At 38.6% G+C, this 27312-nt stretch overlaps 1 protein-coding gene across 3 annotated transcripts in view; it reads right to left on the bottom strand.

The window, feature by feature from the left end:
• AE7 (MIP18 family protein (DUF59)) overlaps positions 1-27312 on the bottom strand; it is a 77077-nt gene that overhangs the window by 17781 nt on the left and 31984 nt on the right. For all 3 annotated transcript variants that reach the window (XR_015690696.1, XM_087676750.1, XM_087676749.1), the window contains exons 3-4: positions 11693-11792; positions 11339-11384 (exon numbers count right to left, since the gene is read on the bottom strand). Coding sequence is in view for 2 of the 3 variants with exons in the window: in XM_087676750.1 (XP_087532876.1) it covers positions 11339-11384; positions 11693-11792 (146 nt within the window). In the remaining variant the exon portion in view is untranslated. The remainder of the gene's footprint in view (positions 1-11338; positions 11385-11692; positions 11793-27312) is intronic.

Genomic DNA, 27312 nt, shown 5'->3' with positions numbered 1-27312 from the left:
TCTCCCTCCCAACCTCCCTTTTCCAGGTTGACACACTGATACCATGTCTTTTCCCTCAATACATGAAAAGTCCACTAGGTAATCCTACTGCAAGAATATCACAATACTTAAAGATGTGCTGCAAAAATAATCATGTCATACGATCGACCTTTATTTTTTTCCTCACCAGAATAAATGGGCTTGTTTGCTAAACTTGCAAATGATAGTCCATATCCCATCATTCCCTAGATATTCCAGGAAGCTCAAAAATAAAGTCCATTGCAATGCTCTACCAAGGCCTATCTGGAATAGGCAAGGGCTGCAATAAACCAAGCATCTTTTGTCTATCATGCTTTACCTTTTGACATACGATGCATGTCCTATTGAACTATTCTATATCATGCCTCAAAGTTGACCAATAAAATAAATACTCCATTGCCTTGACCGTGGCATCAATACCTTTATGTCCTGCATATGGAGAAGCATGACTTTCAGTGATAACTCTAGGCCTTAAAAGAAATGCTCCATTGCCTTGACCGTGGCATCAATACCTTTGAGTCTTGCATAAGGAGGAGCATGACTTTCAGTGATAACTTTGGGCCTTAACTTTGTGACACATAATCGTCCATGCATCATTAGAAATCCATCCCTTTGCATAAAGTGTTCATGCCTCCAACCATTGCAAAGTTAATCATAAACATTAGCAAAGTCCGAACCAACAACATATTGCTCTTTCATGGCATTCAAGTCAATGTGATAAACCATGGTGATGGCTCAAATTTGTGGCTTATGTGACAATGCATCATTCACAACATTCTTTTAACCATCAATATGTACAATCTGAAAACGAAACATAGAGAGAAAATTTATCCATCTCATATGCTTCTCTGACAACTTTGACTACGTCAGAAAGCACCTCAAAGTATGATAGTCTGTTTACACTGTAAAATCATCCCCCAACAAATAATGTTTCCATGTAGATAGTGCATGAATTATAGCCAAGAGCTCTTTCTCATAGACCTGCAAATTCTTTTTTGCACCGTGGATATTTCGGCTCTCATAAGCCACAACTTGATCATCCTGCATAAGAATGGTCCCAATGTTGTTGCCACATGTATCACACTGAACTATGAATGACTTCCTTAGATCGGACAACACAAGCACAAGATCTAAAGTCATCTTTTCCTTCGACTTTTCAAATTTCCACTGTTGTCCATCTAAATGGTATATCCTTCTTCTACAAAGTATACAATGGAGATGCAATTTTAGCAAATCCGAATACATACTTCCTATAGTAAGAACATAAAACCAAGAAGCTGCGGATCTCATACACATTTCTCAAAGGTGACTATGATCGTATTGCCTCAGTCTTTATAGGGTCCATGCAAATACCATCAAGAGATATAATATCTCCCAAAAAGTGAATTTCATGCAAAAAAATTTCACTTTTCTTATCATTGATAACCAGCATATGCTCACATAGTTCATTGAACACAATGTCTAAGTGTTTTCTATGCTCTGTCTGATTCTTTAGATAGATAATCATATCATCAAAGAAAGTACCCATAAATCCTCTATGTGTCCTGAAGATGCAATCCATCATCCAACTAAAAGTGGCAAGAGCATTCATAAGCCCAAAAGGCATAACAAGAAACTCATAAATCCCAAAAGACGTTCTCAAAGCCATCTTAGGCACATTCTTCGATCTAATGCATATCTAATAATATCCACTTTTCAAATCTATACAGCTAAATATAACTACTCCGTACAATCTATCCATAATATTATCGATCCGAGGAATTGAAAAACGATTTTTTATCGTGATCTTGTTCAGAACAAGATAATTAATACAAATATAATATGAACCATCCTTTTTGTGCAACACAAGCACTAGAGAACAAAAAGGAGATAAGTTGAGTTGAATCAACCCTTTTTCTAACAGCTCATTCACCTAGCTCATAATCTCCTCCTGTTGGGCTGCACTTACTCTGTAGGGTGGCTTATTAGGTGGGCTACTTCCAAGGATAAGATCTATGCTATGATCTTCTAGTCTTTTACGCAATAGCTATCTTGGAAGTGATCAAGAGAAGCAATAAGCATACACTTTCAAAAATGACATGCGATCCTTCTCTAACTTAGACATGTTCATAACATTCTCACTATCATGTTTACCCTTACTAAAAAACAAGTACGTTGAAAGATAATTCTTCATTACTTTAGAAATGACAGGTGCAGACACAATAGGAACAGATTCACCTTTCAACTTTATATCAAATGTGAGTACATTTTCCTTATGCTGAATAGTGATCTTTTTTGCATGAGAATTAATCATTGCATGCATACGGTGACACCATGGCATACCAAGCAATATTTTACAACCCTTAAGTGGAGCAATGAAGAACTCTTCGTTGTCCTCATATGTAACAAACATTTTGTATATTAACTATTACCAAGACATATTGGCTCAATGATTCTAAATTAATTTGATGCTTGTGTACTTTGAAAGGCTATTTGTGTTATTTAAGTGCTTCAAAGTATAATTAAATATTCATCTCTCTATTTAAGGGTGGCCAATGGCCGAAACACCTTATAATTATACTTGGGTCGTCACAAGATGCCCAAGAGAAATTAAAAGTTTTAGACTAAGACTTTTACACTCAGATAATCACATTGACTAGAAGCTTATATAATGAGTGGTTTCAAAAAGTGAAACCAGATGCTCATGATCGAAGAAATAAACCATGAATCGGTGAGCCTATATAATGAAACTCTCCAAAAGCTAAATTTAGCAACTCCTAAAATTTAGGAGATTACTATTTTAGGAAATTACTCAAATGGAAATTTTGTTAACGCCAAAGGCTCCAGAATTTTACAAGAAACAATTTTGTCTTCAGCAACTATCTCAAATTTTTAACCATTTGAGAGATTTTTAGAGTAGAAGGTTTGAAAGCTTCATTCTCTAAAAAAATGACATATGACATCTACAAGAGAACATGTGCCATTCTAAAGAGACATGTCTCTCCACTTGTCATTTGTAGCCTATACTTTCCAATTTTGAGCACCCAAGCCCCACACCTATATATTGAAGGTCTCTCTTTTCATTGGAACAAGCTTTCATGCTGAAATTTCAACCGCATACTTTGTACTCTCTTATCTATCTCTCATCCAAGAAATACTTTCTACTTAGCTTGATCTAATCCAAGCACTAAAAAAGAAAATCAACTCCCTACCCAGAGTTTGCAAAAATTCCTAATTTTCAAATTTGCAAAAAATCAACCCTTTTGTATATCGTTCAGGCACTTAGTGCTTGTGATTTTATTTTAATAAATTCCTAAAAAGAGGAAGGGGCTAGTTCCCCTCTCAACGTGGTCTCGACTCCTCTCTCTCTCTCTCTCTCTCTCTCTCTCTCTCTCTCTCTCTCTCTCTCTCTCTATATATATATATATATATATATATATATATATATATATATATATATATATATATATATAAACTTTCATAATGATAATTGATCAAGTTGGTTAAGTTCAAAGTATTGTCATTCTTATATTCTTTCCCACACTTACATTGTTATTAGAGCAAGGACTTCTTCTTTGCAAGAACTTTTCTAGGTGATAAAATCTTTCGGCCTAACTTTCTCACCATGTCAATAGGTGAAAAGAAGAATTTTTGTGAACAACTGGGAGGCTTCCAACACTCTACATCTGTATGTTTCTCTAATTATGAGAAGATATAAAGATACAAGGAGCTAGAAGCCAATCCAAAATTTCAAGCTTTGATGGAGAGGAGGGCTGAAGCAAAGGTCTTTGAAGATTTTCTTCGCGAGAAGGCTTTTGAGACAGATGGTCTTACAAATACAAAGGCTTATCTTAGCATGAAACATATGAATGTTATTGATGCAACTAAGTCTATGAAAGATAACATATCACCTATCATTCGAGGATCCACCCAAGCAGTGACTTCAAAGTCTCATCATACACATGCTACCTCCTCTTGTCCCAAGAATCCCCAAGCTGGCTATTTTAAGCAAAGGAAAACGATGCTAAAAGATACTTCAAGCCTGGAGAAAAGAGCATCAAGTTTGATGTTTTCTATGGTAAGAGAGATTCTCGCAATATTGTCAATGCTGCTTTAAATTAGTGGCTCAATGTTCTTCAAGAGAAAAAGGAATCCAAGTTTTGAAAAGACTTTGAGAAGATCTTTAACAAGAAGTTTTTGCCTTCATCCTTTGAAGCCGATGTGCAACAAGAATGAGATGAGCTGAAGCGACACCATGGAGACAATATTGAAACATATATCAACAAATTTGCAATTGTTTCTCTTAAGTTTACACCTCTTAATAAAGTTCCTTTTAATATGGAGATGAGAAAGTTTATCCATGGATTACATCCGATGGTACGACGAGTGTCAATACCCTAATAAGGCAAAGAAGTGAAACCTGGCCCAAAAGACACCTCAAGCAAATGTTGTGCCTAAGAAATCCTTGCAACAAGATGAAACTCGGTCAGAGAAAAGGAAGCTTTTTATGGCTTCGGGTGAGATTGCTAATCAACTTCTTCTCATATACTTTGATACAAGGGCTACATATCAGTCAGATGCTACTTTTCAAGGAATGGAATTTGAAGTTACTTCCATTCTTGGGAGACTACGAATTGAGATAGGATATTATGTAGATCATGAGAGTTTTGTCATGGGAGATCTTGGTCATTGAGATGTTGTATTAGAAATGCCTTGGCATAAAAGAATAGATTGAGCCATTGATTGAAATCAAAATAAGTTTCGATTTTCCTTTTCAAGGGTAAAATTGTATATTTTAATGTGGGGGTGGAAGAAAACTCTATTTCCATCTTATCCCATATACAAATTTGTAAAGCAATGAAAAAGTCTATTTCCTCGTACTTAATTTTTATCAAAGATTCTAACAAAGAGTCTAGATTTGAAGAGTCTATCTTAAATATGAACAATGACTGAATGAGTTTCTTAAAGGACTATGAAAATTGTTTTGCATACACTTCACCTAACAAGTTATCACCGAAGAGGCCAGAAGATTATCACATTAATCTCATTCCTACGAGCTCACCTCCAAATAGGCCACCCTATCGTGTGAGTCCAACACAACAAGAGAAGACTATGAAGCAAGTGAATAAGCTCTTGGAGAAGGGTTTAACAAGATCGAGTTCTTCAATGTGCAAAAGAAAGATGGATCTTAGTACATGTGTATGGACTACAGGGCTCTCAATAAAATTATAATTCAAAATAGCTTTTCCATTCCAAGAATTAATGATATCTTGAATAGATTGGATGGATCCAAAGTATTCAGCCGGATTGACTTCAAGAGTAGCTACCATTAGAGAAGAATTTCTCCTCAAGATATTCACAAAACAACATTCAAGACAACTTTTGATTTGTATGAGTTTCTTGTGCTACCATTTGGTCTTACCAATGCTCCTACAACCTTTAATAGAATGATGGAAAGAATCTTTAGTGTACATTGGAAGTTTATATGTACTTTCTTTGATGATATATTGGTTCATTCAAAAGATTAAGAGAAGCATAAGCAAAACTTGAAAATAGTGTTTCAAGAACTTCCAAAACACAAACTTTATGTTAATGGTAAAAAGAGCGAATTTTTTCTAAAAGAGATTCACTACTTGGGCCATATTGTATCCAAATATGAAAATTCGAAGGATCCAAAAAAACTAAAGGCTATTATAGAATAGCCAAAATTGACTAGTGCTCATTAATTTTGAAGTTTCTTGGGATTATGCTCTTATTATAGCAAATTCATTAAATGGTTTGCAGTGGTTACCAGACCATTGCATGATTTAATCAAGAAACCAATGGCATTCCAATGGACCAAACTAGAAAAGAAAGCTTTTGAAGCTCTAAAATTCTATATCAACAAGGAACCTATTTTGATTATACCAAATTTGTCAAAACCTTTCTTTGTGGAATGTGATGCTTCACGAGACTGCATCGGTAGAGTTTTAAACCAGGAAGGACAAGTAGTTGCTTATACAAGCAGAAGATTTCAAAATGCAAAAAGAAATGCTACTGCCTATTAAAAGGAGTTAATGGCCATCATTCAAGCTTTAAAAGATTAAAGACACTATCTTTTAGGTGGAGATTTTTTCATCAAAACAAACCATAACAATTTAAGACATTTTCTCAACCAACCAAAGATTTTTGAAAAGTATATTCAATGGGTCAATTATTTAGCTCAATTTAACTTTAAAATCCCATAAGCAAAAACCCTAATTTGGGAGAATCCATTCATCTATAAATAGAAAGATTATCCACCATTCAATTCCATTTTTGCAGATGATCATCTTTTGTAGATTCTCAGCCATCAACCCACATCATCCAATGGCAATAGAGCCCTCTCGACTGTTGCCACACCTCTATTAGTTGGCTCTTACCTTGCTACTGTGTTTATTATTGCAACAAGCCACCTTGTTATCCAATGCCCAAGGTGTCACTTTCCAACCTACATTTGGATGTTGTACATGCTACCCAGCACCTTATCGCTCTCTACCAATATCACGAGAATGTGAAATTTTATTGCTTTCCTTAGTATTTGATTAAAAGTTAATCAAATGTGCTGATGTGACTGTAAGGTGCAAGTGAATTATTTCACTGTGTGGGACCCAAGACTTTGAAATATCAATTGGTGCCAAAGGCAAAAGTTATAATATGCTATGCTTGACAAGTACTAGGTGGTATCTGGTATCAAATTTATGCCTAGACCAATTTATTGGCCACTAATGTCAATAGTGACATTATAGACTAGGCGTTAATTAATTAATCAATGCTAATCTATGAATCAATTGACAATAATTGCTCAAGGATACTTAGAAGACAAATTGACCTAGCCAATTTAATTATTAGTTAAAATTAATTTTCTCAACACTAGAATGATTATCAAATTAATTTTCAGAATAAATCCTTTGAAAGTTAATTCAATAAGTTGGATAATACTAGAAAATGGGATTAGATGGTTGCCACACAGCAAAACTTGCCCATGCAAGAGGGAAAAACGTTTTTGGGGCTGCTGTAAGTTTATTCTAGCCATTGTGAGAGAAAATGAGATTGTTAGAAAGCAAGGAGATGTAGGTAATGTGATTTGCAGCAACCATGGACCATTTCTACAACAGGTGACAGTAGTTTGGAGCCTTCTAGGAGCACGAGACAACAGCCCAGGTCCTTCTAGTGCAGGTGATACTATACAAGAAGGGACTGTAGTCTTTCTAGTGGTCCTAAGCTATAGGTGACATCTTCCATCGCTGTTTGAGAAGAGCAGCAACAGTTTTTTAACATCTTTCTTGCGATGAAACTCTCTCTCTACAACATTCTCTCTCATCCCCCAACCATTTCTCAAGTTATCTCAGCAAAATCCAACCATTTCAGTCATGATAGGTGGAGATATTGGAAATTCTCTACTGTAAACCCCAATTTACAACAATAATTAGGGTTTGACAACCACCTCAAGATGTGTGCTCAAAATTAAGGGCCTAGGACTTAAATTCCAGTACCTGACATTGAGAAATTTCAGGGAGACTCAAGAGACCAACCAACAAATATCAGATTTGGGGCTAAGTTTGTCTTTAAAGGAGCACGGTGAAGACCAATCCCCAAGAAAACCAAGGGACAAATAAGTTTGGAGGCTTGCTGGTCAGTTTTGACAACAAGCTGTTACCCCTTCTCAAAAGTGGTAACAAGAGTCGCCCTCTAAAGAGTGAGTGATCATTCTATGGAACTTATGGAACAATGAGTGTAACACAATAGTTGACACTCAAATTCATAGAATGTAGGCATGGTGGGCTATGAAATCACTTATTGAACAAAGTAAAAATATTTCTTTGGATACTTGTTCAAGAACAATGCAACCCAATCATCCCTTAAGTCCTTGTGATCAAAAGGAGCCTCTAAACCTCAGAAGGTGATAAGCGTTCCTTGGAACCATTGCAATGTGCTACGAAGGTTTCTTCCACCTATTTTTAGGTCCAGTGGCTTCCACATCTTGCGACTCTACAATCTACTCCACTAAGACAGTGATTGTTGCATACCACCTTTTTGGCAATCCGCTCCATTGAGAGAGAGGTTGTTTGACTCCTTGGGCTCTGCAATCCACTACATTTTCCAGTATTAACTATGTTCATTGTCTCTCAATTACCCTAACTGTGTTTTGTATCAGTCAGTGCATTTGTCATACAATTATTTTTGTGTTTTTTGTGATAGAGTATTTCTTTACATGGTATTAGAACTATGTACTCACTATCCCTAATTTTGATTGCCATCGCCCTCCCTCCCTTGTTGGGGAGTGCATTACAAACTAATTAGCTCTTTTAAACAACCCCAAAACATGTAATTACTGAAGAAACCTAGGCCCTCAATTGAAAAGCTTACCTTGGAAGCAAAAACTACAAAAGCAAAGATAACATTGAACACTTCCACAGCTACTCAATCCCCAAAGAAGCCCATGCCGAGAACTAAGCAAGAGTGGCATCCACTACCAACTCAGCAAGGTTTCAACAAGGCTCGAGATCCTTTTCACTACATTGGAGACACGCATCATTATTCCATCTTAGATGAGAAGCTGCAACTAATCTTGACTCACAAAGCCAAGAAGTCCAAAGAGCTACATTAACAAGCCTTCAAATAAAATTACATGAAGAAGGTATACTTGATTCTTTCTCATCAAATGTTGTACACAAATCTAATGATATTGCAAGGCGGTGTAGACCTCCATTAGGGATGCAACCCCCTCTTGGAGAGAGAGATCCGGTGTACGTTTCTTATTTTTAGCCTCTCTCTCCTACTTCTATCATTTTTCCTATTTCTTTTTCTTTAACCTCTTTGCAGCATTTTGGTAAATATCAAGATAAAGGTAGAGTGTCATATGTTGATCACGATACATCTCCCATTGAAGATCCACTCATGTATCTTAATACAAGAAGAGGTGATTATAAGAAAAAGATTGGTAATCCTTTTTCTTCCTTTTCTTCTTTCAAATTTTCTTCTCAAAGTTAGAATGAGTTTGGTGTTTCTTCTTCCATGCATTCCGTATCATCATCTTCATTTCAGGTGTCTTTCATTAATCAAATTAATTTAATCCATCTTCATTTCAAAACCCACTCATCCCACCCACTTCATCCACTGCATCACCATTACCTTTCACACCCTTTACCTTTCCATATCAAACACCTCATGGCATTACACACACCACACCGAGCGGTTCTTCAAACATAGGCATAGCCTTTAGGAGCTCTACACCTTCTGTTCCAAGTGGTGCTCTTGCACCTTTGGGGAGAGGCTCAACCTCCATCCAATGAACCTTTGGTTTGCATCCAACATGGCATTCCAACTCTTGCTTACTCAGGTGTCAACCAATTGATATCACAGTTTGCCTCCATGGCAATTCCAAGTAGAGGCCTTCAAGTTACATTATACATCGAAGCAATGGTAACACTTGACTGACCGCTATGCAACTTGGAATATGACCCATCAAATAAATCTCAACCATGAGCTTCAAAATTTCGAAATCGCTGATTGGGATGACCTTAAGGTCAAGTTGACCGAATATCGGTGATTTTGGGCCAAATTCTCCTCTACAAGGACTCTTAAGTTCCCTAATGACTAGTCACATTGTTTCTAAACTAGCTATCTTGAAAAAACCTCTACTATGTGCAATAGGTGATCTCACAGCCCACCATGCCTATGTTCTATGAATTTGAATGTCAACTACTATGTTACACTTAACTGTTAGATCAATTTCATAGTGGTTCCTCCACATAGAGGGCTCTTGTTGTTTCCTCTCAGAGGGGGCAACAAGGACAAGGCAATAAAAATCAAAATCAAAATCAAACCTAAAATCAAAACCAAAATCAAGCTAGTGTGGCTTGAGAAAACTGTCATCCTTAAAACCTGTCATCCTTAAAACCTGGGTGGCAAAATGTACCAATTTCAAAAGAAAACTAGTATTGCCAATATTCTCAAAAGAAAAACCATTTTTGAGAAAACTGTCATCCTTAAAACCTGGGTGGCAAAATGTACCAATTTCAAAAGAAAACTAGTATTGCCAATATTCTCAAAAGAAAAGCCATTTTTGACGACAAGTCTAGATCAAAGGCCAGAGGCATGCAACCCAAAAAGACTCAGACCCCTACCGCTCAATCAAGTAACCCCTCACAATGGTAGTGTCAACCAAAATCAAGGATAGTAGCAATGCCAAACCCACAGTCCCACAAATCAGCCATCACAAATCAGTATCGTTCTCAACTCAAGAGGGTATGTCTAAGTAGTCTGCTAGACATCAGGCTCACCTTGTCTCCATGGAGACCTTAGAGGCTTTAAGTTTAGTCCACATACCAAGTTACCTCCTGACGAGGCAAAGGCAAAGACCCACTCTACTTGACCAAGCACATCATCTCCCGTTTGAATCATGGATAGTGGAGGCACCCATCACATGACCCCCATTCAGGATATTTTTGTCTCCCAAGCCCATGCAGCCAAGAATGTCCGTTGTGGGAACAACTCTTTAATAAGTTCACCCCAAACTAAGGGACACAACATCAAACTTGATGCAACCTAGACAATGGATCTTGGCAACTTCTATCCCACATTACATCCAAACCCTTTGAGACATTTTATATGTGTGTGATATAGCCATTCTTTGCTCCAGCCATTCTGTTAAACCCTTGTGGTTCCATGTTTTTCTTGAGTAACATAATCAGGCATAGTTTACTTTTTGCAAAAGAATATGTGCACTACATTATTCTATTCCTAAAGCATCACTATAGACAACTTCCATGTATTAGCATCAATCCATATCAAGCTTCTAAATTGGATTGATCTTGTAATTGGTTGCGTGAAGTGCCTTGTTTCTTCCACAGCTGCCACTTACCACTTATGCCTCTTCCAAAATTTTATGGGAAGTCACAACATCAATCTATGAACCTATATCAACTCATGCACATGTATTTCATGCTTGCTAGAATAGATTGATATTTCTCAATCTATATCTTCCCGTAAAGGGGATGCAGCAAAACAAATATCATACACAGTCTTGCCTTTCCCATTCATAACATGAACGCATGGAACCTTTTGCAGTGTTTAGCCTTGAACTTCTTTATTTTCAGTCACTCGCCGATCCCTCTTTTCCACCTTGTCAAAGTGGACCACATTAGACCACCACACCTTTCAATCCTCACGATTCAGTCAGTTTGGACACTTTGCTTGCCAAAAGTTGGCTTCAACTTGACTGCTCGAATTATATATTTAGAGATGCAAACATTGGAACTAAACACATGAAAACCAATTGCATGTATCAAAAGCATTAAAAGGAGTATCTGATTAGTACCAGCCGCTTCAGAAGCATGAGAACCTGGTGCAACTTTTATGTCTACCTGAGGAAAAAAAGGGAGAACTTCAGAGAGCTGCAACATTGTGATGATGACTTGAATTTTGACCAGAGAATATTTCATCAAATTGGCAATGCAGATTTAAGCTTGGGTGACATAATATGGTGACTGCTAAAATTTTTCCTTTCTTGATTATTGGAGAACAAAAAAATGTCCTTCATATAATTTAAAAAGATCATACACCAACAGTTAGGCTTTAACAAACATGTCAGAAAGGTGGCTTATATCAGAAAGAAGTGCAACCATGTCCAGAAGACCCTCATCTAGCCACTAAAGAAGGACACAAGTATAACCTTGAATCGAGGAGGAAGACACTTTAGAAGCTGTACACGGAGGCACAGGCCAATTACAGTTGCCATGCTGCAGTGTTGAACAGTAGGGGTGAAAACAACCCTGAGAAAAACAGAAAGCATTATTTTAAAAAACAATCAAAAAGCTTATTTACACACAACAACTTGACAAAAATGTATTCAAAAACCAACAATAAAACCAGTTTACATGTGATATCGTCAGAAATTTTGAATTGTAGTCAAGTTACGTAAAACTATGAGAACTTGTGATGGCTTGAACAGTGGTAATTAATTTCTCCATTTACCATAGCCGATTGCAGGACTAATTATGTTTGTGCCAAAAGACATGAACAAAAAACTTAGAAAAGTAATGTGAGCAAAATGACTGGAAAAGAGAATGGGGATGGGAAGGACCACATCCATGTGTGTGTGTGTGTGTGTGTGTGTGTGTGTGTGTGTGTGTGTGTGTGTGTGTGCACATATATGTGTGTGTGCCAACATACACCTGTGGAAAGTGAATTGAAAAGGAACTTTGTTAATTCCAGCCCTTAGGTCATTGGAAATCTTTGGAATACTAGTACGACATTAGAAAAAATAATGACTTATAAGCTCAATATTATAGCAGTCTAATTCTATAGCGGACTATTTGACTATAGTTTCAAATTGAGAAATGTCCCCATGCATGGCTTACAATTTTTTCATGGGGAATCAAGCATTTCATAGATACCTTATCACCCACATGTTTATGAATGAAAAACCAACACATAGACAACCCAACTAAATTTATGAAAATATTCTACCCATGTACAAAGTTGACAAATGTTCGATTATGGCTTGAATTTTGGTGATTTCCAATCAAATAAAGAATACTTATTTTACCTACACATGTGCACATATATTCCCAATATTGCTTTAATCATTTATTGGAAGTAAGTACATATTCTTGCAGATATACACACTTTAATTAGCAAATGGATGTACATACGTTCTCAATATAATTTTTCAAATTACATTTTGTACACTTAAGATTTTGGCACATGTTTATGTACCTTAGGATATATTTTGTATTGACACATTCCCATCAAGACACACACCATTATTAAAGGGTACCTTACTAACCCTAGAGCCTTAGTCTATCCAACATACATACCTTACCTTTAGTCAAAGACCAACCCTTATATAAGAGTAGTAAATCTATCGCCATAATAAAATTGCTTTCACATTAGAATATACTTGGAGGAAAAAAGAGAAAAAAAGAAGCATATAAAACCCTATCCCCCTTAGTCCATCTAACACACACATCTTATCCTTAGATAAATTACTAAGCCTTCAATAAATGTAGAGCTTTCGTAGAATTGTTTTCGCATTAGTTAGTAAGGAAAAACTAAAAGAAGGAGAAAGGGAGAGAAACACATCAAACCCTTCCCTACCTCCTCTCTCTCAACGCTTGTGACTCTATGGCATTCATACCACCATACTTCAATGCATTCTCATCACATTGAATACTAGCGGCTCCAAGAAAGATGATGAAACCAGCCTAAAGATCCGATCTATAACGCAATGAACACAAACCTGCAGCACACACTCTATTCAATTCAACAAAGAAAATAAATGACACAAAAAAATTGAGAGCTAGGGCACTCTTGCCCAATAGATGACACAATCCTGGGATGGTACCATGAAACCATTCCTTCCATGGATGGGTAGTAATTCCCTAATTACAACTTAGTTACGGCAATAATATTTATTACAAAACTAAGAAATGCAAATTAACTTACAATCTTGGACAATGGACACCATGTTGACCCCAAAAAAAACGCCCCTTTCGGTATTTATTAAACTAAATTGAAGAAGTTGATGTACAATGGGATTCTCCCAATCCCTTTCGGTATTCCAACTACCCTTGCTGTCCAAAATGACCAACATGTCTTCAATCTAATTTGCCCCTTGATTTGGGCAGTCAATTGGCCTTCATCTGCTTTGATGGAGATGGAAAATGCCCTAAATTCGTTGATTTGCTAGTCCCTAATCTGCAGGCAATAGAAATTAGGCTTTAGCAGCAATCTCAAGAAGCGAGCCAAAAATTGGAAGCTCCAAGACTTGGATTCAACAAGGCTGAAGTTGTTTTTTGTCAAATTTAAGAGGAGGGGTGAGCAAATCAATGACTTTGGGGCATTTTCCATCTCTATCAAAGCAAATGAAGGCCAATTGACTATCCAAATCAAGGGGCAAATCAAATTGAAGACTTGCTAATCATTTTGGACAACAAAGGGAGTTAAAATACTGAAAGGGATTGGGAAAATCCCATTGTATATCAACTTCTTCTTCAACTAAGTTAAATAAATACCAAAGGAAGCACCAGTTTTGGGGCCAACAGGGTGTCCATTGTCCAAGATTGTAAGTTAATTTGCATTTCTCAATTTTGTAATAAATGTTACTGTTGTAACTAAGTTGTAATTAGGGAATTACCACCCATCCACGGAAGGAAGGTTGGTTACAACTTTAATATTGAAGATAAGCCTTTACACAAACCGTTTGTGACCCGCTCGTGAGATCAACAGAGCTATCGCATATCAACATCTTGGACAATTAGGGTTGAGGTCTCATTCGATGAATCGAATTTGGGACTGAGATTCATGCGAATTCCTCATTGATTACAGTGTGCAACAATAAAAGACCTGGGTGCATTCCTCAAAGTCATGTTGGTCAACATTGGAGTGATTGCAGCTTTGTATGACTGAAGGCACATTCAATTCACTATCAAATTGAAGTAATTCAGACCTGTGAAACTACTGTTCAAAAACCCTACTCTAACATGCATTTGCCCTAAGATTGAAAGCTGAATTTAATGCTTTCAATGGCTGGAAAATCAGGCCTGCATGTTTGAATACATTTTTGATGATGTCTCCCCTGGACCTTCAATGATTTGGAGACCCAAAACATGGGGGAAATTGGGGGTTCTAGCTAGAATGTTTTCAAGAAATAATTCCACATCCAAAATGATTGATTTCTAAAAACTCTTTATCAGCCCTACATCAGATATCCCCATCTTTGCACATTATCCTTTCCTAAAAGGCTACCCAGCAATCACCTTTCTAGAGCCACTTATACAAAGGGATTTCATTAGACATTCTTGTGTTTTCTTCTCCAATTGGCTTCCCAACAGTCGCCTTAATAGCAACCATCATCTCCAAGAGATTTCAGCATGTTCTCCATCTCTAACAACTCCTAAGGACTACATTCTACTCCCTCTACTACTATCCATCATCTTCCAATGTCTTCTGCAACATCACACTACCCAAAGAACGTTGTTTCACTCCCTCCACAAAGCATCTTCATCCACAAGTGCTACCACATGATCAGCCACGACGGTGCAATCATCTCCAAGCTCACCTCCACCTTATCAAAAAGATTCATTCAGCATGATTCAATGTTGATTCGTTATTCTTCTTTTGAATTTTTGAGTTCTCTTTGTCACAATGTTTACTCTATATGTTTTTCCCCAAATACCCTATCGTTTCTCAACAGATACCACTCTCCTAGTTGTGTTTGGACTTCAACTATCATGAGGATGTGAAATTTTATTGCTTTGCTTAGCATTCGACTAAAAGTTAATCAAATGTGCTAATGTCACTTGCACATGTTAGGTGCAAGTTAATTATTTCACAATATGGACCCAGGACCTTGAGATATCAGTCGGTGCCAAATACAAAAGTTGTAATAAGTTATGCCTGACAAGTACTAGGTTGTACCCAGTGCCAGATTTGGGTCTAGACCAATTTATTGGCTACTAATGTCAGTGGTAACATTAGAGACTACGAATTACTTAATTAATTAATACCAGTCTAAGGATCAATAACTACTCACAAATACTTAGAAGACAAACCGGCCTAGGTAATTTAATTATTGGCTGGTGGATTTAATTTTTTGAGCATTGGAATAATTATTGAATAAATTTTCAAAATTAATTTAGGCAAAACTTGCCCATGCAAGTGAGAGAAACATTTTTGAGGACTCGTGGAAGTCTATTCCAACTATTATGACAAAGAAGGAGGCTATTAGAGACCAAGAAGATGCTACTGATGTGATTTGCAGCCACCAAGGATTAGTTCTAAGGCAAGCAACAACAATTTGGAGCCCTCCACAAGCAGGTAACAACAACCCAAGGTCCTTTTGGTGTAGTAACAACATACAAGAGGAGCATAGAAACAGGAAATGGCTGAAACGGCCCCCCCACACGTGGAATCGCCGTCCCTAGCACGAAGCTGTCATGGGACGCGTTGCTAATCGATGAAATGTTCCCTCGCCCAATTCAGTCAGGGAATGCGTTCCCTGTCTGAAACAGGACAGGGAATGCCACGTGGCACCCACTTACCTTCGGTCGGTCGTTGCTCCCACTCGATATTCTGCAGGCTGTGACTGCGCGTTTCTGCCTGCTTCATCTGCCCGTTCCCAGCACCGATGACCAGTCTGCCAGGCTCCAGCCGCCAATCCCCCCGATGACCAATCTGCCAGCCGCCAATCCCCTCGTCTTCCTTGGACCTTCTCCCTTGAACCTTCTTAAGTTCTCTTCCTTCTCCTCTTCTCTTCTTTCTTCTCCCTTCTCTCCTTTTCTCTTGACTCTTAACTCTTGAGCCTTCGAAGTTCTCCCTTCTCTCGAGACTCGAGTTTTCACTTTTCTCGAGCCATTTTTATTTCAATTTTCAGCCTGAAGTGGCTTCATCTTCCTGCCTCGCTCATCGGGTTGGTGGTCGAGAAAAAAGATCCGATGATTGGTCATGGTGGAAAGAAGTAAATGTTGACCGCCCATTGAGTGGTGGAGGATCTCGACTATGGACTTGCAAGCTTTGCCCATACAAGCGAACTAGAGGAGAAAACAAGGTAATCCATTGAGCCGAGCATTTGTATTTCGAATTTTTATTGATTTTAATTTTTCAAAGTTACTTAAATATTAGAATATGGAATAGCAATTGCCACTTGTTCCGTTTTATGCATAATCAAATCCGAGCTCATCTCCTACATGAGCTAAATTCAGAGGTACAGTTTTGTTTGAATGTGACCTTGGAGAAGCAAAGGGAGCTTTGTGACTGTGTAGCAAATCAACAAGCTTATCTTGCATCTAGACCACGACGTGTTGCAATTAACCCTGCAACTTTTGTGACACCGTCCCCATCAGAAGTATCTAGAGCAAGGTTAGTATCAGGAAGTACTACCTCCATACCTACTGCAAGCATTGCATCGGCCATGGCATAAACAGCACCACATGTTGCACGTAGACAGAGCACACTTGATGCTAGTTGGGATCCCAAGAAGAAGAAAGAGGTGGATACATCAGTGGCACATTTTTTTTTATCATGACTACATTCGATTTCATGCAGCCAGGTCAGAGTATTTTAAATTAATGTGTAAGAAGATTGGTGAGTATGGCCCTTCGTATGTACCTCCATCATCAGAGACCTTATGCACCACTTTGCTCGACAAGGAAAAGCGCTTTGTTGAGCAAGCAACAATGACTAGAAAGAGCCTGTGGGCTAAAAATGGAGTTTCCTTGATTGCTGATGGTTGGAGTGATGCAAGAGATCCATTCATGGTATGGTTGCTTATTCTCGTGGGGAAATATATTTCATATCTTCACATGATGCATCGGGGACAAGAAAGTCAGCAGATGTACTTGCAGCAGAGTGGGTTACAGATATTGAGCTTATTGGCCTAGAGCATATAATGGGATTTGTTGCAAATGGAGAGCCCGCAAATAGGGCAGCAGGTCCTATTATCCATGGATATTATCCACATATCACAGTTTCATATTGTATGCCTCATTGCTTGAACAACTCTACTAAAGGATATTGGCAACCTGTCATGGATTGCACCTGTCATAGAGCAAGGAGCTCAAATAGTTAGCTTTGTTTTGAATCACCAGTTTCTTCGCCATCGCTTCTCTTTGCGGTCGAAGAAGACACTTTTAAAATACTCTGATACCAGATTTGCCTTTAACTTCTTGATGCTAGGCAAATTAAGAGAATGCGGTGGTGCCTTGAGGCAGTTATTTCTTAGTGATGAGTTCACCTCATCAACATTGGCAGATACTCCTACAGGTACCTTATGCTTGAAGAAAGCAAATAACTTCACTTTTTGGGATGATGTAAAGCAGATAGATGCTATGGTATCACCTATTGTGCATTTATTAAGGATTATGGATGCTATACAACCTTGCATTGGCAAGGTCTATGAGGCTATGGATAGGCTGAATGAAAAATTGCAAGAGTTGGCACCAAATGATGAGATGTATGAGGAGATACACCATTTAGTTGTGACGAGGTGGAACTCCTATAGCTCACCAATACATGTAGCTACATTTGTTGTGGATCCTGAGTTCCAAGGCAAGGGTCAGGAAAATGCATAGTTACCTGGAACGGAAAACGGGAACAGGAACAAGACCCCTTGGAACGGGGGGAACATCCAAGGTCGGGGAACGGGGACGGGGAGAAGGGCACGTCTTAAGTGCCCCAAATATGCCCTGCACGACCCAAATTGCCCCAAAGAATGTCCCTCTAATTGCCCCAATACCCTTCAATGCTCAAATTGTCTCCAATGTCCCAAAATTGACTTGATTACCCCCATAGCTCCAAATTTCCTTGAATTGCCCCAATTATCCCAATTTCCCTTGAAATTAGGCGATATAAATGGATTATTACCTTGGAATTGAGGATAGGCTGAAATTTGATTGTGATTTGTAAGATTTGATAATGCATCAAATTTGAACTTGCATGGACTCCTAATTGGCTTATGGGTTGTCTTGACGCTTTCAATCTTCAACCAGAGAGAGAGAGAGTAGTGTGTGCACATTGGGCAATGCCAAATGGAAATGGTTGAACATGTGGTAGGAGTGTGATACAAGCAAAAAGAAAAAACTAAAAAAAACGTCAGTTTTTGGTCAACAGGCCGTTTCACCTCCTCGGAGGGTTTGGAACGCGTTAGGCCGTTCCTACAGGCCGAAACGGTCATTCCCTGTTTCTATGGGAGAATGACACTGAGGTTATGGATGCATGGAGACTTATAATGTCTTGTCTAGTGCCTGATCATGGCAATAAACGAAAGATCAAAGATCAGCTTTCATGTTATAGGACCTTTCGGCATTCTTTTGGTTGTGGGGATGCACAGGAGGGCCGCTATAAGATTGGGGTAGCTTTGTGGTGTAAGGACTATGGTTCAGATAGTCTTGAGTTGCAGCAACTAGCCATCCGTTTTTTAGTCATTAGTTAGCTCCTCTTGTTTGGAGCAATTGTGGAGTACATATACTCACATTGCTTCAAAGAAAAGGAACCGTCTTAGTGTGGAGAGAGTAAACGATCTAGTATTCGTCAACGCTAATTTGAGGATGTTATGTAACAATATGACAACGAAGCCTGATCCATTCACAGAGTGGGAGATACAGCAAGAAAAGGAGACACATGCTGATGTTGAGGGAGATGCAACAATTCATGGTACACATGATGAGGAGGCTTGCACTTCAGGAGTAACTAGAGTAGCCTCAGATCATGATGATAATCTTTGATTTAGTTTACTTATCACGAGTCTCATGATACATTACACATGTACATTGTATATGATATTATGATCATTGATGATAGTGTGAGTCGTGACACTTTGGCTGTTATACCATGCCGATATTATATTTGTACTTGCAGTCTTGCCATAGCCCTTTGGGCTATTTTGGCATGCCGCATTTTGCTTCAGTCTAAAGATTAGACTTTATATTTATAGTCTTTTTTGGGGCAATGAGTATGTTCTTTCAAAGATTATTCTTTAGACTTCATATTTATAATCTTTTAAGTTTTTTGGCAATGGTACCATAGGCATGTTCTTTTAGCTTAAACTTTAAAGTTTAGTTCATTGTTCATTGTTTTATCATATATGGCATATGTATTACGCATTTTATGATTGAATAGCTTACCTCTTGAGCCTTGTAAGTTGCAATTCAATTTCTAATTAGTAGTTTTAGAATGATGCATGATATCTTAAAGTTAAAACTTAAAATGATTTGAATCCGCATGGATTATGAGTGAAATATTAAATTTTTTTCATGCATTTTAATTTTTTAAATACCGTTCTTGTTGCCACATCTCCGTTCCCGTTCCTATTTCATATTTCTATGAGGAAGGGGCTACAGTATTTCAAGTGGTCCTAAGCTATAGGTGACAGCTTTTATAGCTGTTTAAGTAAGATAGTAATAGTTTTTCATCATTTCTCACAATGAAATTCTAAAATTTCTCTTTATAGCATTCCCTCTCATCTCATAGCCATCTCTCAAGGTATCTCAACATTTTCCAACAGTTTGAGCCATCAAAGGAAGATATTTCAATCAATCTTCGTTTTTGTTTTTGTTTTTGTTTTTTAAAGCTGGATACCTAATCCAACTCAAAGGCGGAACCCTGTGCCACTAGCTTATGATTTCGCTACTTCCTTTAGGACAAAGGTCCTTGGAAGACTTCTCCCAATGGGCGGAGCGTGGGTAGGCACCTAGCACCCCGGTTCAGGGGCCCAGGTAGTACTGGACTCTCACCAACTAAAACTGCCGATCCCGGCAGATTCCCTCAAAGAGATACCATACCCCAAGGTCCGGCGCTTGAAGGTGGTGTTCCATCGCACTCAAGCAAAGACTTCCTCCCAACGAGAGAAGGTTAGCATCAATCTTCGTTGTAAACCCTAATTTACAGTAGAAATTAGGTTTGATAGATACCTCAGGATGCATGCTCAAAATTGAGGGCCTAGGACTTGAATTCCAATAACTGAAATTATGAAATTTCAAGGAGATTCAAGAGGCCAACCAGGCAAAATCACATTTGGGGCTGAATTTGTCTTTCAAGGGGCAAGGTAAAGGCAATCCCCAAGCAAATCAAGGGGAAAATTGGTTTGAAGGTTTACTAATCGTTTGTGATAGCAAGGGGTATTTGGATCAACAAAGGAGATTAAGAAATCTCAGTTATACTCTATCCAATTGCAATATAAGGTTAAAGAAATACTGAAAGGGACATCAATTTTATTGGCCAATAGACTATCCAATGTCCAAGATTAAAGTAGTAAAGTGTGCATTTCAATTTGTGTGAAATTTATACTTGCTGTAAATACTGTTAAATCACGTTATCACCACCCAATCTGAGGAGGAAGGCTGGTTTCATGGTTCCATTGCCGGGATACCATCAATTCACTTGACTTGGTGATGGGCCCAAGGCACCTGGTTGAATGTCAAAAGCTTTTCTCTAGAGCTGAAATTGTATTCAGCTAAGCTTACAGCAAATATCTTCAGATAGTGAGATGGGATTAAGCAAGGATAATGCCTCTCAATCTAAAAATTCACACAAAGTATTGGAAAAAATACAATACCTAATCTTAGACTAGGCACAGCACAAGGACAGCAAGTTGATAATGTTGATTTAGACCACGTTCTGGTTTAGACCAAAAAGTGGGTTCTTCTAGGCCTTTAGAAGCTAATGATCAACAAGAGAAAGAGGAATTTGATGACTAGTTTAAAGATCAGTTAAGAACAGCAGCTAAAATGTTTATGCAATTGGCAAATGATCCTCAATTCATGCGCTTTTTGAACCCCTTAAAGGAGGATAGTAAAGGCAACTTCACGACAACAAGATGCACCAAAGAAAGAGCCAATACAATAGCATGATGTTTCAAACATGGATAATGAGCATAAGCAAATGATGCTAGTGAGACAATTAATGCAGATGCAAGGACAACTTGGAAGTGCTAATCCAATGTTTTTTGGACAACAAGGCATGCAAGCAACTATGGGGCGGCCATGGAACTTTGGCAGCGGTACCAGTTTTGGGTGGGTTAGGGACCTCATATCCCAAATGTATGACACAACTCCTTATCATATGTAGCAACCAATGTGTGGTGCGTAAGGCCCAATGTATCCAAATATGGCTGGTAATATACATAACCGGATGTATAACAATGTTGGCATGATCGAAGGGCACAAAGTAGCAAATTTCACAATGTATATATGCAACCCACTGTGGTTGGGACTCATGGTACTAATGTTGGTCATGCAAATGCTCCCTACAGTGTTGGTCATGAGGAAAAATGTAGCTAGTAATGCATGCAATGTATGAAAAAAATGTATCTTGGTATGGTTGGTAATATGCAAATTCTCATGCACAGTCACATTGCAATGGTCCAAAGTATGCAAACAAGAATGTTTCCTAATGCATATGGTACTCTAGTATGTCCAGTACACATGAGAGGCTAGTCAACTCACTACAATGTTGCATATTAGTTAAGTTGGAATTGCAACAATGTGAAAATAGAAAGCATCACAATGCTTAAGGGGAAGAAAGGCCTACAACCTAGAGGAGTTTTTCAAGGCACCTAGAGGAGAAGATGACTTGGCAAACCATACTCAATTGTTGCAACTTTACCAAGATGGTTGGATCACTCAAATTCAACAGAACACGGATCCGGAGTGCTTAATGCTCAAGGGGGAGGTAGCTCTTTCACTCGGCCAGTTGTGGACAACAAAAGTGTCACATCACAAGCTAATCCATTTACTCAATGGGAGATGGAGCACGAGGAGGAGCATGCTCGTTTTATGAAGACTATGCATGGCCACCATGATTAGGAGACTAGCACTTCAAGAGCTGCAAATATGCATTTTGCTGGACCTTCACAGCTTGCTCCTCCATCCGACATGGTCAAAGAGTCTTTGGACTATCATGGAGTCCACAAATCATACGAGATCTCGTAAGCCAAATATGATCTCATCCTTATGTATTGAGCTCAACAGCAAATTGAAGGTAAATTTGAGTTCTTCCCTTTAGATTCAGTGCACTGGTCTAATGATTTTGCAAGAAGGGCCCAAGCTTTACAATGGACTCGCCATCCTAACGTGGACACTACCATGGAATACAAGGCATTTTCCTCTCTGCCACCATCACCTGCATCCTTACCTCTTTCATCTTTTCCACACACTTCTTTGACTTCATTTACTCTTATGCTAGGTACGCATGTTACTACTAAATATTTTTATTTTACTTTCTCTTTTCCACAAGATATCAGAGATGCTCATGATGAAGGAACTCTTTAAACTAAGTATTGGTTCATTAGCCCTGAAGACGATAGGCTTTTCCTGTTGCACTCAAGAAAAGGTAAACAAAAATTGCAAGAATCTATGGTGAGTCATCCTTTATCTTTTCCTTCAATTTTTACATCGCATGGTCAATATGATTTTGGTGATTCATCTTTTTTCATCATTTGCATTTAATGGACAAAAGAAACCTAACACATTTCCTACATCTACACAAATGACAAATCCATTTAATCTCCCAACCATCCCACCAATTAGTTCCATTGCAACGTCCTTTCAGCTCCATTAAGTGCACCTTACATATCTCCACACATCACACTGAGGGTCCTTCACCCTTAGACACACCTTTTGAGACCTCGTCTTTTTCTCAACCAGATGGTGTCTCCTTGATGGAGGTTCATCCTCCCATCCCCACACTTTCGGGTTTTTCATAGAAATGCCAACAAGCTATCACCAAGTGTGGATCAGTTGGTACCATAGTTTGCCTCCATGGCATTACCTAATAGATTGTGGGCGCCCACACACAAATGCACCACCCTAGACAACTAATGCCTACAAATAGGCAATCACTTCATTCATTCTTCACCACCCCACCTCTCTCCTCAATCATTCTTGACCACCTTCTTGTTGAGATGACAAGCTCAACACATGCGGACATTAATGATGCACCGCTTGGTTAGATGGGTCCACACGTCTACACTTAGCACGTCAATGGTCATTATGACTCTCACATGGCCACTGACTCATTACTTACTATATTCAAGTTGTTACACCTATTTACAATTGGCATAGTTATAGCGTCAGTCGACTAGTGTAGTCGGTTATGCATTGTTTGACTTAGTAGACCACTTTCCTTTATGTTGTATCTTATCTATACTTTGTGTACATTGTAAAGTGTGTGAAAGAAGAAGAAGAAACCAGCAAGAAAAAGTTTTGGCCTCCATCTCTCTTCTTGTCTCTTGAGTGAGCTTCTCCTTGTGCCTTCTGTATGTGTTCGGCGTAACATCTTAAGTAAGTCCCCCCACCACGCGATTCTTGACATGGTATCAAAGCTGCACCATTGATTGAGGTTGGTTTTGAAGGCTAAAGCGAAGGAGAGGAGCCAAGGATTCGAGCGAGCAAGCAACCGGTAAGAAGCTCTTCCTTCTCTACTTCTTCTCTTGGACAGTGCATGTGGAGGCATCGGAAGCAGGGCAGAGCAAAAATCTCAAATTGCAGTGAGATTTGGTGTGCGCGAAGAGCGCTGTGTATTCTGCAAAGAAGCCCTTTAGACCTTATCCGCTGCTATTTTGGCCATCCGAGGTCATTTCAGGACCCGTTTCAAACTCGCAAGGTTACGGACAGCAGTTCGAGGTATCCTGCAAATGTGAGCAATCAATTGAAAAAATCTGAAGTTCAAATGCCAAGTACATCTTGCAATTAGTAGTGACTGAGCATGTAACTAGTACCAGGAACTATCAAACACAGTGTATCAAAGAGAGATGTATCCAATAGGCATAACTATCATGCATATAGTAGACCTCAAGATAACGAAAGAGAATTGCCAAATACAAGACTAATTCAGCAAGTGGAACAAAGCTCAATACGTAGCCAAATAAGGTGTAATTAGTAAAACACAATGTATCAAAGAGAAATACATCCAATAGGCATATTTGTCCTGCATATAGTAGGCCTCAAGATAACAAAAGAGAACTATCGGATGTACGACTAATTGAGCAAGTGGAATGAAAGCTCAATACATAACCAAATGAGGGTTGCAGATTGCATGTATTGTTGAGCAGACAGTGAAAAAGGCTATCTGGTGTATTGCTGTGCACTATAAGTCGAGGGCTGCAGAAGATTTGCTTACTATTGTATATAGTTTTGTGATAATGGCAGAGAACAGTGAAAATCCCATTATTGAGAAGCTCGACAAGAACAACTACCCTTCACGGAAGTTCCGTGTGACGAACTTCCTTATTGGAAATGGTCTTTATGAATTTGTTTCAGGTGAAGAAAAGGAGCCAGAGCTGGGTATCTCTCCGACTGCAGATGAGTTAAAAGCATAGAAAGAGTGGAATGCGAAAGACAAAAAGGTGATGTATTGGCTATCTGCAATAATTGATAATACTATGCTGGGACATATCAAGAATGCAGAAACTTCACATGTAGCTTTGACAATTTTTTAGAGCATGTTTTCAGTAAATACAAAGGCACCAAAGATTCAACTCAAGCAAGAGTTGAATGCCGTGAAGAAAGAGAAAATGTCTGTCAATGAGTATGTTTTGAAGGTGAAGAGCATTGCAGATGCCTTAGTAGTGATTGATGCAATGTCAGATGATGATTTGGTTTCATCCACTCTGAGTGGCCTTAACAATGAGAAGGTATGAAAATCATTTGTTACTTCAGTATATGTACGGAAGCCATTTCCAGATTTTGATGAGCTGATTTCTCTCATGATTACTGAAGAGATCAATATGCAGGGTGCTTCGTCTGAAAGAAATGGTGAACAGGTCCAAGCATTTTACTCGAGTTCAGGAAGGGGACGTGGAAGATTCTCTTCGAGAGGCTATGGTATGGGACGTGCTGGCGATAACCAGCAAAACAAGTTCAATCAATAGTTTGGTGAAATGCAGGTTTCTCGAGGCAGAGGAAACTTTAGAGGCAGAGGAAGCTCTAAAGAAAGAGGTGGATGGCAGAACAGAGGTTCTAACAACTCTAGTATTGTGTGTCACTACTATGGCAAAACAGGTCATATTGCAGCCCAATGTTATGCTAAGAAAGATGATATTCGCAGTGGTAAGTTGCAGCAAGGAAACTATGCATCGTCTTCACGACAGAATGAAAACAAAAATGAACGTCTATTTGTTATGCAGCATATGCTGAATGCTGTTATAGGAAAGGAAACACATGATGATGTTTGGTATGTTGATTCAGGTGCATCCAATCATATGACTAGCCATGCAGAATGGTTTGAAGAGATGCAGGATTTGCAAAATGCAGGTTATGTACAGACGGGTGATGATTCATGCCACCCAATTTCACACATTGAAAAAGTTCCCTTGTCCTTGCATGATGGTAAGACAAAGAGTCTTTCAGATATATTACATGTGCCATCTATTACAAAAAACTTGGTGTCAGTCGGGTCGGATGGTAGAGCAAGGGCTGCAAGTTAGATTTAATGCAAAGGGCTTCTTTGTAGAAGACTTCAATGACAAGTGCAGGTTGGTTACAAAGGAAAGTAGAGTTGGACGTATGTTTACTTTGGATGCTGAAATTCCTACTATGAATGCTGCTATGTATGCTAAAGAAAAAGGTGTTGCAGATATTGAAATTTGGCACAAACGCATTGGACATGCAAATGTACAAAGGCTGAAATTAATGCAGTCCAAAGGGTTGGTTATAGATTTGCCTACATTTAGAATTGTAGAATTTCATAAGGTATGTGAAGCATGTCAGTTTGATAAGCAGGCAAAACAACCCTTTTCACATGACAGAGATGTAAGCAGAAATATCCTTGATGTTGTGCATACAGATATTTGGGAGCCTACACAAAATGTATCTCTTGGAGGCAGTTCATACTTTGTCACATTCATTGATGATTGTTCTAGAAAGCTGTGGATATATTTTATGAAGGAAAAGAGTGAAGCGTTTGAACACTTTAGAACTTTCAAGGCTGTAGTTGAAAAAGAAACAGGCTTGAAAGTAAAGTGCTTGAGGTCAAATGGAGGGGGAGAATACCTCTCGAATGAGTTCAGTGATTTTCTGAGGTCTCATGGGATAAAGAGACAGTTCACATGCAGGTATACCCCATAGCAAAATGAGATTGCAGAAAGAAAAAGCACGCATATTGCAGAAGTTGCACGCGCCTTGATGACTAAAAAAAATATGCCTAAGCATTTTTTGTCTGAGGCTGTTCATACTGCTGTTTATATTATGAACAGAACTCCCACAGCTGCAGTTCATGATATGACCCCTGAAGAATGTTTTACACGTAAAAAGCCTGATGTCTCATACTTGAAAGTGTTTGACTGTATTGTATATGTTCATGTGCCAGATGAGTTGCGGAAGAAACTGGATCTAAAGGCTAAAAAGTGTCTTTCTTGAATACTCTTTAGAGCAAAAAGAGCATCGTTGTTATAACCCTGTCACATGTAAGTTCAGAGTGAGCAGGGATATCATCTTTAATGAAATGAGCAATTGGTATGCATCTAGTGGTGATGCATTGGATGATGATGCTGATCATGACACTCATGTGCACACTGAAAAGCAAGAATCACGGACTCTTAGTGGACCAAAGACATCATTTGGTAGTCCTTGGTCTGGGAGACTAAGGAGTATCTCTACATCTTTAGGTGCATCTAGTAGCACTACAAGTAAAGACAAAGAAAAGGATAAAGTGTCAAATGGCATTGATGCAGTTCTTGATGGAAACTCCAGTGGCTCAGAGAGCTTGGATGATGAGCTTGGCATTCCTTCAGTGAGGACTCCAGGTGTGCAGAGAGCACGCATCAATGCAAAGACTCCATTGAGTGATCCAATGGTA

The sequence above is a fragment of the Lygodium microphyllum genome, chromosome 4, assembly GCF_053477565.2.
Source record: "Lygodium microphyllum isolate KBCC chromosome 4, Lygodium_microphyllum_v1.1.10, whole genome shotgun sequence".
NCBI classification, from domain to species: Eukaryota; Viridiplantae; Streptophyta; class Polypodiopsida; order Schizaeales; family Lygodiaceae; genus Lygodium; species Lygodium microphyllum.
The sequence above is the reverse complement of the archived record's forward strand: the minus strand, read 5'-3'. Positions and strand labels throughout refer to the sequence as shown.